The following is a 14691-nucleotide window of genomic DNA, read 5'->3' on the forward strand; positions in this document are numbered from 1 at the left end:
TGTACAATTCCTCTGCTCAAGTATGCCAGTAACTTCTCTTTTACTATTTAAAAAAAACTTACAACTCACAATAACTTCTTCACAATAAGGTCTAACCACTTCCCCGATGAAAGCAAATGTTACTATCCTTGCACGTTATGTAGTCACTACTGCTCAGATGTTTTGAACTACTCAGCTTTCCAGAGGAGGAAAAGTGTTCATGCCAATTCTGCTACTACTATTTGTTGACAAATTTCTCCAATTAACCTTTTACAAGCCCTGCATCGCTTTCAAGAGTCAACATGAGTGTGCCATTATCTAATGTTTGCTTTGTTTAAAACCAGCCTCGCAAATAGTCCCAAACTGTAAGCTAGATAATAATAACAGAGCAGAAGTCAAGCACACAAAGGCAGCAAGTTAGCTTTGGCAGCTAACGTTTCCATGAGCTAATGACAATAGCCGAGTGGGCTCAGACTACTCCCTGGACCAGGTGCACCACACTGGGTTATTCATAATGGAAACACGCTCACTATGAGGTATTGCAACGTTACGTGCACGTTAAAAATGACAAAACCTTTTAATAAAAATGAAGTCATGTTGTTTGTGTTGCATGTGCTCCGTGCTAACCGGTGTCAACGAGCTGCTCGTATCCAGACATTACACTGCTCCTAACTGGCATTCCCAATCAGTGCTAGTCACTGGCGCTAGCAGCTAACGTTAGTTCATGTTTTAACCAGCGACAGCAAGGGGCAAACAAGTCTACCGGCTAACCAGCTAGCTGATGCTAATAGGCAAATTAGCCAAATGGCTAGCAAGCACTGGTTGACGTTAACAGTCCAACGTTTACAAACTATTCCCTCATTATTATTTTTTTGCAATTTTCCTCCTCGTTTGCTGGTGAACGTCAAATGCAAAGAAGACAGCTGGTTGCAGCTCACAGCACTTACCTTAAAGAGCTTGATCTACAACATCTGTGATTTGTTTGATGAGAGACTGCAACAACAAACAATAGCAGCAGCAGTAGGGCCAATTAGCCAACGTTAGTTAGCCAAGTGTCGCCACCACAGAGAGTAGCTGCAGTGCCACCTGTGTATCTTTTCTGGTGTAGCTAACGTATAACGGAGCGGACCACGTTGGATATAATGCTGTCATAAATGATGGACTTGAGGATAAAGAGGGAGTAATCGTTGCCGGGATGCTCAGACTAGTGTGTGTGAGAGGCACTCAGCATGACAGCATCCTTCTTCATCTTGGGGTGAGAACAGTTGGGGGGCTCTCAAAGTTCAACCGGTAAAATATCGTCACCCACTGGCCGAAACTGGGAATATCCACACATACATACACACACACACACACACACACACACACACACACACACACACACACACACACACACACACACACACACACATACAAAATGTTTTACAATGTAAAATATTCAATGAATTAAGGAGCATTTAACAGGTTCAACTTTAAAATTTCAGATTTCAAAGAGCTTAATGATCTCTCAATATTAAAAATACTCCTAGGAGACGGAGACTGAGTATATCTTAACATGCCACAACCCGAGGGACACACACACACACACACACACACACACACACACACACACACACACACACACACACACACACACACAAATATATACATAGGATATACTGTATATGTATACATAGATATACTATATATAATTAATATATGTCAATCTTAATCTTATGTTAATGTTATTTTGTTTCATTGACTCTTGGTGCTTTGGCTATATTGTTGTTGTGACATTCACGCCAGTCGAGCAAATTTGAATTTGAATTTGAATTTGACAAAGCGAGAGAGAGGTGGTGGTGTGAGAGTCCTCAAGGTGTATTATTCTGTAGTAACACTTTATCTTTATCCTTATAAATCTGTGACACTGTCAGTCAATATTTGGACTGTCAGAGAGCTCAGAAAAATAGAAGAGAATAGAAACCCTCAGTAATTTCAGTGAACTGCAGCATTGAATATACAGAACAGTAGGCTAACTACTCGATAATAGTTAACAGAATTGGATGAGAGCAATATGTTTTTGTTGTTGTTGTTGTTTTTATTTCTGTCATCATGCCAAACATTTGGCTCATCCCACATGGCATTAAAAGACACCACTATTTTACAAAACATGCATCTCCCAGTAATACACTGTATACAAAGGATATACAGAAGCATGTGGGAAAAAGAAAAGAAACACAAACAAAAATAAAAGTGAAACAATACGAAACAAAAATCCCAGATGAACTGTTCACAGTCAATATCTATTTTCATCTTACTAAACAAAGCATTTTGCGTCTCCAAATAAAAAGGAAATGAAACTCATCTTCTAGATCATTTAGACACATTGACCAAATCCGCTTTTCTTCTTCTAGATTAACAAACCGTCCAGTTTCTACAGTCAGAAGTAAAATACCAGATCTCAGCTGGGCACATAGAGATCTTTGCTTTTTAGACCAATTATATACAACATAATTCTTAGTACCATATTTAGTTTTATCATCGTAAATATATGTAGTTTTGGTTTAGTCCTCCATATATCATCAGACCACTGTCCTTCTGAGCAAACACAAACTCTCTGAACAAACAAATGTTGAGCTTTTCGTTTATAAAAAAAAAACCTCACAAAACCCAGAGTAGCAGAATAATGTGCACATGTCTTTTGACCAAGAACCAATCATTTGTTTATCCCAGATGAATATCTGTCTTGTCAACCTGTTATCTTCCATATTAAGTAACTGATTCCATAACTGAGTTAGACATATCTCCCAACAAGCCTCACATGGTTCCCATCCCATGTGACAAAACCATTTCATCACAGAATACAATAGAATAAAATGAAATATAATGTCATTTCTTAATGGCTAATTAAACAGGTTTGTGTACGAATGCAAGAGAAAGATTTTATCATCTGAAGAAACAGAGCACAGCTGAATTTAATGGAATAGAAATTAAGGCCACACCGTAAAAGAATAACAGAATTAGAAGAAAACAATATGACAACGTGTGACACAGTTTCATCACATTTCAGTAAATTGCAGCATTGAATATACAGTAAATAAAAGAAAAACACTGTTACATAATAGGCTCCACAAAAAAAGATACAGTCACAGAAAGAATATAACAGAATAGTGTTTTTATGAGAAAGCAGCAGCAGCCTCCTTTCATGACTGATCATAGGCTACAAACATGTTTTATAGCAGTAGAAACTGCTGTTTGCTGTTTGATGACATGTGAATTATGTATTTAGGGGAATCAGAAAGGTCGGCGGTTTGACTTCAGCTGTGTTTTTCAGTGCTGTTGACAGGGAAGGGCCATACTGGTGTAGTGAAAACACTGGTGTGTATGTTTTGAATGGTTTGTTTATATAAAAGTGTTCATGTTTGAATAACATCTTGTCATATAGTGGGTTTTTTTCTATCTGCATCTTAAATCATTGCTATTAGTAAATGTTGGGTAATCTCATCATCATTATTGTGAGGCTGGCAAATCTCTTTTGGTTAAAAATAGGGAGGGAAAATACTGAGGTACGTTACGTTTTTATTTTTGTGTTAGAATTAAATACAGACAGTGTAGTTGAGATGAAATTGTTTAATTTGTCACTTTTTATTTATCTGGTACATTTATTAGAGCTTATTTCAGCACCAGGAGCTGTTCTGATGCCTGACTTTTAAGTGGCAAATTCGTGTCAGTTTAATGTGCTGCATGTTTCTTTTGTTATATCTACATTAAATTTACAAAACATTCCTAAACGTTTAGATGAAGCCCAATAAAGCAAACTATGTCCATTGTGGTTGGAGGGAAAACACTGTTTACAGAGCAGAGCCCTTTTCTATAACGTCAGTGAAATGTACTGCATAAATTTGACCACTAGATGGCGCCGGTCTCAAAGACAAGAAATGAAGTACTGTAAATGTTATAAAAACCCATGTATATCAGACTGTAATCCATTACAAATCACCTCCCCCACCTCTCACTGTATTAACTTTCTGTAAAACAAACCCAAAAAAAAACATTGGAAAGAGGATTTAGTTCACTTTTTGTTGCCTAATGAAATCTGCAGGACATTTATGGATTCTATCATTTTTGATTGGTGGTGTCTTTGTACCTGTGATTTGTACTACATCTCCTTGGTGACGGCTGAACAATGGAGGCAGGTCTCTCACTAAGTGAATTGGTGTGGCACAGCCCCAGCTGGCAATCCCCCTGTGTGGTACCATACCACTGGTGAATAGACCTCCATTTATCTTGGCAAGGCTCCGTACAAAAAGAGCTCACACAGAGCCTCCGGATTCTTTTACCCAGGGGGACAGAAATGGCGTCCCAGAGCACAGAGCTCATGTTTCCGCCTCTCAGTGACACTCAGATTACATCACACAGCTCACACAGACAGGAGCATTTACTGAAGAGGAGACTCTTCACTGTGGACACTCACTTTATCTGCAGGAAATCTATGAACTCTGAATGATTTGTGATAATAACCAGGTTGAACTTGCAGGTAATCATTATGAGCTGCAATAAGCAACAAATGATTAATTTAGAGATTTAAAAATAACTTCTCTCTCTTTGAACTTCTTCAAAATTTCCTCCCCTGGGGATCTGTTAACGATTTAATTATAAAGTTTTGAATTTATATGTAAATTGTATTATAAATTCTACAGTAATCCCACAATTCTAGTCAGCATCTGTACATGTGGATAAAAAGAAGAAGTCACAAACATTTCAAACTATATTGTTTATTTCATATTTTTTGCCAACGCTTACAGCAACAAAAGACCTTGTCAGATGCGACACATTGCACATACAGTACTCTTACCACTGCTCGAGGCAGAGTCGTACTAAAGTTACAGTAGCTCTGTTGAGGACCAAGAATCACTACAACTCACAAGAAGCAAAACGTAAATCTCTCACACAGTTACACGGACACAGACATAGGGACCAACACTATTCAGGATCTAAAGCATAGATTGAGGATGAGCTGAACTGTGGTCGTTCTAGGACGTACTGTAGCTTCTCCACGCCACAGACCACAGACTTGGACCTTGGATTTCAGCGTTGTCTTGTTCTCTCCATCTTCTCTCCAGACACAGCAGGCGACCTAGCGTGGCGTATATGTGTGGGGATTATTTATGAGCAATGAACACACAGAGGCCCAGGGAGTAAGGCCAGCTCAGATGGGGTGCCTGAAGTTCTGGCCGGCAAAACGGGCCTTGTCGCCGAGCTCCTCTTCAATCCTGAGTGAGAGAGCGATGACAGTTTGTTAAGATGGGTGGATCTATAGCCTTAAACTCTTAGTGCACCTGAAAAAAATGTATTTAACCATTAAAAGTATGCATATATTTTAGGACTGGACTTACCTGAGCAGCTGGTTGTACTTGGCCAAGCGCTCAGATCGGCAAGGTGCACCTGTCTTGATCTGGAAAACAAATTAAATGACATTAAAAGACCAAATCTGTAATCCGAAGGCGACACTTGAGGTACAGTTTCAAAGTCTCAACAAACTAACTGACACCAAGCTGATGACATAAGAATGAAAATGTGCTCTTTATTCATCTGAAAAGCTTTACCTGTCCAGTGCAGAGACCGACCACAAGGTCAGCGATGAAGGTGTCCTCTGTCTCTCCAGAGCGATGGCTGACCATCACACCCCAGCCGCTGCTCTGGGCCATCTTGCAGCTAAAAAAGGAAAGACGCATGAAAGCCCCGTTAGTCAGGCAATACTTTGTTTACTACTTTAGATTTTGGCAACACATGTGATCACACTGCTGTGTTGTGGACACTCACGCCTGCAGGGACTCTGTAACGGAGCCGATCTGGTTGACTTTGAGCAGCAGGCAGTTGCAGGACTTCTCGGCCACACCCTTGGCAATACGTTTGGGGTTGGTGACAGTGAGGTCATCGCCGACCACCTGGATGCTGGTGCTGGCTGTGAATTTGCTCCACGCCTCCCAGTCATCCTGGTCAAAGGGATCCTCAATGGACACCACTGTGGATAAAAAGATAAGAGAGAATGTTAGGGCCATTCATAAAACCAACACATCAGTACTGTTAAGAAGCACATTTATAAGACATTACTATTTGTCCATTTCTACAGAAAACATACAATAACTGATTTTTTTAACCACTTGAGGGCAGTGGAAACAAGCTGCTGAAAGAAAACTCATTGGAAACAGTAAGATGTAAGTAAGATTCAATAACTTACAGATTCTCAATTATTTGCCTTTTTCCTGTTGTACGAAATTAATCTCTATAATGTCTTAAAAACTTATTGGGGATCAGTAAGCATTGGACTAAAAGAGAGTATCGTGCAGTTAAAAACAGGGATAGTGAGTGTTAAAAAACACACCTGGGTAATCTTTGACAAAGCCCTTGTAGAGGTCAGCCAGCTTGTCAGAGGAGATGTAGCGGCTAGGGTCGTCGGGTGATTTGAAGTCCAGGTCGTACTTTCCACCCTTGTAGAACTCAGAGGCGGCCACATCCATGCCGATGACAATCTTGTCGGTGTAGCCGGCCTTGCCAATGGCATTCTTCAGCAGCTCCAGAGCTGAGACAAAAACAAAACGCTACAGTAAGAATCGTGACCAAAGATGTTGTTAATAAAAACAAAACATTCACTTTTCAAGAATGAGGCACCACTTAGTACTCTACTCCACTGGGGCACCATCCATATCAGCACCTGACAATGGTATCAGTGGCTGGCAGTCAAAGCATTCGGTACTGAGATGAGGCCCTAATTTAGAAACCATATGTCAGCCTGAGAGTGACATGATAAGTGAGGTCCTTCCCTGGGAGGTCTAAGAACGAATGCTTTCAACACACTCTCTTTTAAATGGTCAAGGCACATTAACAACTTTCACTCCCTTAACGTTTCCTAGAATAACAAGTAATATATTCAGCTAGATCCCAGCTCTGTTGACTTGTAATGAAACTCATAAACAGTCATATGAGTATATAGTGGTTATGGTTTTTCCGACTGTTTCCTCTCACCTTCCTTGTTCTCCAGGATGTTGGGTGCGAAGCCTCCCTCATCTCCGACGTTGGTGGCATCCTTGCCATATTTCTCCTTGATGACATTCTTCAGGTTGTGGTAAACCTCAGCACCAATACGCATGGCGTCCTTGAAGCTGCTGGCTCCCACAGGCAGGATCATGAACTCCTGCATGGCCAGCTTGTTGCCTGCATGTGAGCCACCGTTGATGACATTGAAAGCCTGAAGGGAAGCAGAGAGGATCCATTAATGGAATCATGACTGAATATAATGATTGTTTGGATCAAACATTAATGGTACATGTCTGTTGCATTAAAGGTCTATTTTTGGCAAAGGCCTTTGGTACATGGCTTAGATAATAGCACTATTATGCTTACAGGCACAGGGAGGATGACTTCAGGGTTGCCAGCGAGGTCAGCAATGTGGCGGTAGAGGGGTACGCCCTTCTCTGCTGCACCAGCCTTGCACACAGCCAGGGAGACGCCCAGGATGGCATTAGCACCAAACTTAGCTGAGGACAGATACAAATATGTCAATATATTGTGTATATTGCATCTAATTCCTTCAAGACTACATTTAAGAAACATTTTTGAAACATTTTGCTCTGTATTCTGTATTTTCCAGGCTAATTAGGCCAAAATCAATAATGCATGTCCTTGAAACTTAAAGTTTCTACCTGACTTTTTGTCACCTGCACACTGCATGAGTGTTCACTGATATTGTATGTGTGATATTATTTTTCTAAAGAATAGTTTTTGTCATTATCTTAAATAAAATAACAAGCCTCATCTTTATCTAATTCAATTAATTTTGAAATACAAACTGCACTGATACTGCCGAGCGAGTTTTAGTACATAAAGTAGCATCTTACACTTGTTTTCTGTGCCATCCATGTCCAGCATCAGCTTGTCGATCTTCTCCTGCTCGATGACAGTCACGTCCTGGATTTGACAGAACAAGATCATTTATACTGTACATTTGAAAATAAAAGATTAACTTGGTTTAATTCTTACTAGTTAGTTCAGAAAAACACACTCCAATGATGTTAAAGTAATCAAAGCATCCCAGAATTATACCATCAAAGCCCTGGTAATGCAACAGTTTATGGATACTGTAATATATATATTTTTTATAAATGCAATATTAACATACAATACTCAGAGAGGAACAACAACAGCTCGTGTCAATGTTTTATCTTACTCCTCTTAAAACTGCATACAGAATAAATACAAGAAATTGACAAGTTAATTTGTCAATGCAAATATGGGCTCATTTTTGAGGCTTCTGACACTTTTATTAGTCACATATTAGTCAAACAGTAAATGGTCCTACCTTGCTAACCAGTGCAGGTGCAATTGTTTTATTGATATGCTCAACAGCTTTTGAGACACCTGCAAAGGACAAGCAGACTATAACTGACCCAGGCAGAGGAAGACCATGCAGAGCAGGCGAGACAGATGACCACAGAGTAACTTATCCAATCTTATGTGGAAGTAAAGTAAAATATCATTCAACAATCATGACGAAGACTGTGTTAAATGAGGGGATCTGGTCCGATCTATTATTGCGCCCTTTATTGGGTTTTTCTTCTGAGATCTGTGAACATCTGTTAGTGCCTGCCAAGGTTAGTTTCCAAAGGCAAACCCATTCTTCATGCTGCTGTGCACAGCAATATGTCAGAGAGTCATCCTGTTATTCCACACTTTATTTACCTGGTTACACAATGCAGGGGCCAAGAATTCATTTATATATTTAACTGCTCTTTTGACTCCTAACAGGAGGAAGACAGACGGAGGAAACGGAAAAGAAGAAGTAAGAGATGAAGACAGACAGCTGAATGTAAAGTTGTGTTGACATGAGAATAACAGCAGAAAAGTGACAACCAGGGAGTTTAGAGAGAGAATCAATTAACATGTCTTACCTTTGCCCATGTAGCGTGTCTTGTCATTGTCACGGAGCTCAAGAGCCTCATAGATACCTGTGGAAGCACCGCTGGGCACTGCAGCTCTGAAAAGACCTTGAAGACAGAGAGGAGGATTGTGAATGTCATTTCCTAAAGTGCTGTGTCATGTCCAAGAAAGACTGCAAGGACTGAATGCAGTTTGAGTAATGTTTTAATGTAATTATATGTCATCAACCGACTTTTCTGACTTCAAATGTCATCATTTGGATCATGTCATATATGATTATGAAGTGATATTTTTTCCAGCACAGAATCTGCATATATATATCTAATCTGTATGTGTGCAGGAGGAACTGTTTAGTATTAAAGGAGCAACAGCCAATAAAAAGGCACTATGAGATGCCATCCAATCAGTTAAAGCCTCCCTCGTCACAGGACTGTTGTCCATCGGTTTTCTGTCCACAGAGAGAAATAAAGCATGTGGGAGGAAGTTGTACTGGCTGTGCTGCAGAAGGTTGTGATGTAACAGTCTGCCAACTGAGCATGTGCAGTGTATCTGTGGAAAGATGCCAAGCCACACCCATAAATAAGAGAATGGCCATTTTGGATTCACCCAAGGGAAGAGAAATTGGGGATGAGCAAAAATCTATTAGGTTTGCTCAGTGGACCGGCAGTGATGGGGAAGAGTCTGAGGGGATTTAGGGCTTAGGACAGGAGGACACAGCCGCTGTCTGGGACGTGCTTTCAAGCTTAGCAAATCATCTGCATCAAGACATCATCTGGCTGCAGCTGGGGGATGCTGGCAACAATCCATCAGGCTATAAACTGAGATGTCGAGCTATCACATCATATCAGCCTTATTTATACATACTTGACAAGAAATCTAGAGCCCAAATACAATCCAAAGTAGTCTGAATTCACTAGCTTTACTGTGATGGTCTTTACAGAGAGATTTATGAGTATATAGTTCAGTTTTTATTTTGTGCTAATAACCCCACCATGAGGATATAACAGTATCAGTGACTATAAATGTCTCACTACATTACCAGAGGTACTGAAAGGTTTTCTAGTATATCTGTGACTGAGAGGCAAGCTGGTTATGTAACAGAGCAAAACACGTTACAGTAACTATGACAGACGCGCTCTGGGTGCAGCACTCTGGCTCTGGTCTTTGCTGTAATGATGCCAAAATAAGCCTGACTGACTTAAAAGGGAATCTTGTCAAAAAAAAGAATAAAGGTGCTATTTACAGTAAAGTGGAGCACTAAGCAACCATCCCAAATTAATGAAGAGACAGCAGGGCTGCAGAACAGAGCAGTCGATTTCCAGCCAATGTATTCAAGGCCATGTAGCCTATTCGACTCACTTCCATGTCATTGGTCATTCAGGTTGCTTCATTAACATTCTCAGGACATTTCATCGGGTTGAACTAGTCCTTTGTTTTAGCTCTCAGAACTGAACAAGCCAACAAAAACTTTCAAAGTCTGGCCATTAGTTAATTGAATAACTTGATCTCAAGCTTTGGCAAAAGTGTCAAACAGTGAAGCGTTTAGATGTTTTATGTCCAGCAGCTTTATTTTGTAATGTTGCATGCAATTAGGTAGACATAGATTAAATTTACCTGACACCTCTGCCTTGCATGGAACAGCAAAGATTCAACTCATATGTTTGCTAGAAGTACTGTACTTGGTATCTGTGCTCTCTTACAGGAATCATTACAGTAACACAGTGCTGTAGAGGCCGTGTGATATTACAGGAGCTATTTTCTCTCATTCATCATCTGACCTGATCCAGCCTGCAGCTGGCAGCGGTGCAGCCACACTGGCTTCACCATCCTGATCCACAACTTAGCTGGTTTTCACAAGTTGATTAACTGGGCAAGACCCAAGAAAAAGTATGAAACTTTGCTTTCAATGTAATACAGCAGCATTACACATGCTGGTAATATAACTACATGTTTTAAGTTGTACAGGTTTTGTAAGCAGTGAAGTTTGATTTGTAACTAGAGCTGAAATAATTAGTTGATCAATTAGTCAATCGACTAGAAAACTAACCGGTAATTATTTTGATAATTGATTATCTTGTTTCTCCATCTGTCTGTGCTGTGTTTTTTTATTAGTAATGCTTTGTTTATATAATTGTCCATTGCTATATGTGAGTTTGTAAAATTAATAATTTGATTTTTTTTATTCATCATTTAAGTTATTTTTCAAGCAAAAATTGCCAAAAAGGTCTTTATTCCAGCTTCGAAATTGTAAGGATTTGCTTTTTATTTGTCTTGTGTGATATGTTACCAATGCAACAGAATAATAATAATAATCAAAATAATCATTAGTTACACTCCTATTTGTAACTAAGTAATAGTATGTAGTTGGTTAGCATAAGTTGAGTGAAATGTTCTTCCCAAATTCCTAAATTCCTCCTAAATTCTTGACCGTCATTTCTAAACTTCTAAATATGAAATAATTGATCTCATCCATACTGTACCTTTCTTGGTGTACAGGTCGACCTCCACGGTGGGGTTGCCACGGGAGTCAAAAATCTCACGAGCGTGGATCTTCAGGATGGACATGGTTCTAGATCTGAAACGACACAGACGAGACGTCAGTACGGTGTTGTCCCACAGGCCGAGCACACAGACGCCGGTCCTCCTGCACTGTCACTTACTGAATTAAAGCAGCAATGAGTTGGCAAAAACTGCAATGTCCAATGACACACTCAGGAAAAAAGCAATAAAATGTGATTTATAGATGGAGTTAGAGAGCAATAAACCGCCTCTTCTCTAATTAAACATATACTAGCTGTGCACACCAACCGACTGAACCAACTGTTGAAGGCTGGTCAGGAAGGCAGAGGTATTAGTCACAGTAAGGCGTGGCTTCTGCAGCAAAAAAAAAAATCTCTGCAGGTCCACTGAGTTTACTTAATATATCAGATTACAAAACAGCATTTCAAAATGCTTGCAAAACGGAGCTGCTACGGTCAAACAGTGAAGTAAGAACTCTTGATAACAACAGTGAAAAGTCACCATAAGAAAAAATGAGGGAGTGGCTTCACACAATACATGTTTGGCTACTTTTTTGTCAAAGTATCACTTTACTGATACGTTAAAGGCCTGAGTAGTGGTCTAATCTCACGAATCCTTCGTTATCTCTCCAAATTCCATCAGCAGAGGTCAGACAAGGTTTTAGAGCAGACTGTCTGGCCCTGACGCCTGCTGCTGTATTGATTTTCATTCATTTTATCTAACCTGCCCCGAATACATGCACTAACTTGCTCATCTACCCACTCTGAATGCATGAGTGAACTCTGAGTGCTATGCTAGAGTGTGACTACAGCAACCCCTACAGAACCAATGGAAAATGCTCTGTCCTTAAAACAATGTGGAAACTTGGCACCGGTTACACCAAAACACTCATATACACTGGTTTTTAGCTCTCAACAATCTTTCACTGTTTACTGAGGCTGGTATCGAACCTCAATACCTTTCTTTTAATTACTAATATGTGTCTGTGGAATATTGAAAAATGTGAAGTTGGCAAAGCTGACACTGAATGTCTGCTCAGAGCGGTTATCTTGTTTAGTTTTCAGACTATTTTTAGGCAAAGCTCTTGTAAGGCTGCAAGTGTTTAGAGAACAGTTAAGATGGCTTCTTTTGTTAAAAGAAAAAAAGGGTTTTGCAGAAAAACATGTTTAAATTTCTCTGAGTAAGGTATCATGTTTGGTCTTGTGTGAGTATCAAAAAAAAAAAATCCAAACAATGTTCAATCCTACTGTTTTCAGTTCAGTACAGTCATAAAAAATGGTGGCAGACAAAACATAAGCTTACAATAAACTATATTTTCTGTTTTCTGTCATGAATTTACGCACACTCCATTCAATTTCTAATCCTTTTTTGCTTTTCCTGACAGGTTACTGCACTACCACTGGAGAGCAGGAAGTTAAGATGGCAGCACAAAATGGCACCCACATATAAATAAATAAATAAGGATGGATACCTGATATGTTTTTATGCAGCATGCTTGTACATTTGAACTAATCTTCTGCACAAGAGTTTACCAGTAAGCCACATCTGTGTTGCTAATTAGTTCATTCATTATTCATGAAAACAATACCTTTAAAACTGCAGTAATATACTGAAAATCTAACATTTGAATGACTTATTTGAAGTACAGGTGTCTTCTGGATGTCTTTATGGCAGAGAAATGACAGACAATCAATGAAAGAGCCACATTGAAGCCTGTGTGGCTTTACTACCTACAGTAATTTTCCTATGGTTCGTCGACACACCCCCATGTCTGCTGCAAGCAACTGGTAGCTCACTCCCAGTCTGAACCAGCGTGTGACAGTGCTGGACTTGTCACACCCTTCAAGACTTTGAATGAACAAAATGGACACTGATAGTGGTTCTTTAACAAATTGAAGAGACCGCTGGAAGTTGGGTTTGCAACTTGACGCCCTTTTCTCTCTCTCACACACACACTGCAGTTCTTAAATGGAGTGACTTCTCGCCAGCTGACGGCCTGGTTTAAAAATAGACGGAGGGCTACAAACTACTCCATCCTGCAAGCCTCAAAACCATCAACGGAGGGATTAGCTGACGTGTGTAAAAAAAAAAATCAGGAAATGAACAATCAAAGTCTGTGCCAACACAAGGACAAGACTTTGAGGTTGTGGTCGAGGATGAAGAACACCATGTACACATTTATAAAAAGAAGAAAAGTAGTTTGAATGCAAGCACACTGTCTTATAATCACCTCTTCTAATATTAATACTTCTTATTCAATCCAGAAACTGAAGATAAAAAGCAGAAAACAGGAGTTGAAGTTACCTTTCCGGCCTAACTGTGTGCAAGGACGGTGCTGTCTCTCTCTCGTGCGGGCAGGCAGAGAAGGCGCTCGTGACGCTCCGGGCTCGATGATAAAGTGGACGCAACCAGGAAGGTGCAACGCTATTGGCTGGGACCGTCTCACGAGGCAGACGAGCGAGTGCGAGGAGGGACGCACGTTCACACCATCACCATGAGTCGAAACAGACTTTACATCTTATATGATGAGGAGGAGGAGGATGCAGGGGTTTATCTCTCAGCAGGAGCACCGCTGTGTTTAAAGACACTTTAAAAGTCTAAAGAGAGCAGAAATGTTGTGTTTCAGCTGAATTATGGGAAATGTGGTCTTCTCTTTTTTTTAATTGGTATGAGGAGGAAAAGAGACTCAGTATGCGGAAAGATGACGCAGAATGTGTACGTGCAGAGAAGCAGGCAGGAAAATCCGTCGCAGTGGTGCGTTGTGGTCACATGGCTCCTGTGGTCACGTTTTCTGGCACTGACATTTCTTTTCCCATCATGAATTAAATAATGGCTGTGGACTAGAGTGTGATGTCTTACAGGATCAACCCCAGTAAAAGCATTAATGCGGTTATTTGCAGGCTAGACGTCTGAAAACTGGCAGAGGAATTTGTTTTAGACGTCTGGGTGCATAACTGTTTCTCAGCATTTATATACTTATATTTAAATATGTAGTTAGGACCTGCTTCAGGAAACATATAGCCATCTGAAACTATGATTATATGTATGGAGACCTTACAGTTTTCAACCAGTTTATCTTAAATCTGGAAGTCTTTTGACAAGCGATGTCAGTGCTTAATGGGAAGCTTCTGTTTAAAAATGCTATGATCCAGATGTTTTGCATTATTAGTGTTTTATCCTCCATATTTGTTTTTTCCTGTCGGAGTAAGAAAATGTCGAACAACTTGTGTTTTAATGAATTGGTGCACACACATGCATTCAAAATGGATACTGCCA

The 14691-nt window shown here is 40.0% G+C and overlaps 2 protein-coding genes and 1 long non-coding RNA gene across 10 annotated transcripts in view; 1 reads left to right on the forward strand and 2 right to left on the reverse strand.

The window, feature by feature from the left end:
* Positions 1-1186, reverse strand: part of rerea (arginine-glutamic acid dipeptide (RE) repeats a) — a 132591-nt gene extending 131405 nt beyond the window's left edge. For all 5 annotated transcript variants that reach the window (XM_044351886.1, XM_044351882.1, XM_044351884.1 and 2 more), the window contains exon 1: positions 927-1186. The gene's annotated coding sequence lies outside the window, so the exon portion shown is untranslated. The remainder of the gene's footprint in view (positions 1-926) is intronic.
* Positions 1149-8987, forward strand: LOC122982536. Its single transcript, XR_006403486.1, has 2 exons — positions 1149-1234; positions 8764-8987. It is a non-coding gene; the product is annotated as an uncharacterized LOC122982536 (long non-coding RNA).
* On the reverse strand, positions 4718-13843 carry eno1a (enolase 1a, (alpha)). 4 transcript variants are annotated; one of them, XM_044351890.1, is made up of 12 exons: positions 13720-13843; positions 11376-11470; positions 8907-9002; positions 8318-8376; positions 7857-7926; positions 7363-7496; positions 6985-7207; positions 6344-6541; positions 5782-5983; positions 5565-5673; positions 5355-5413; positions 4718-5231 (listed from the first exon to the last, which is right to left on the reverse strand). In XM_044351890.1, the coding sequence occupies exons 2-12, from the start codon at positions 11458-11460 to the stop codon at positions 5168-5170; spliced, it is 1299 nt and encodes a 432-aa protein (XP_044207825.1). In that variant the 5' UTR covers positions 11461-11470; positions 13720-13843; the 3' UTR covers positions 4718-5167. The 4 variants fall into 4 exon arrangements, with proteins under 4 accessions (XP_044207825.1, XP_044207826.1, XP_044207827.1 ...); XM_044351891.1 differs by lacking the exon at positions 8318-8376 and adding an exon at positions 8698-8756; XM_044351892.1 differs by lacking the exon at positions 13720-13843 and adding an exon at positions 11556-11715.
* Between the last annotated feature and the right edge of the window lie 848 nt (positions 13844-14691).

Source organism: Thunnus albacares, chromosome 5, assembly GCF_914725855.1.
Source record: "Thunnus albacares chromosome 5, fThuAlb1.1, whole genome shotgun sequence".
Taxonomy (NCBI): Eukaryota; Metazoa; Chordata; class Actinopteri; order Scombriformes; family Scombridae; genus Thunnus; species Thunnus albacares.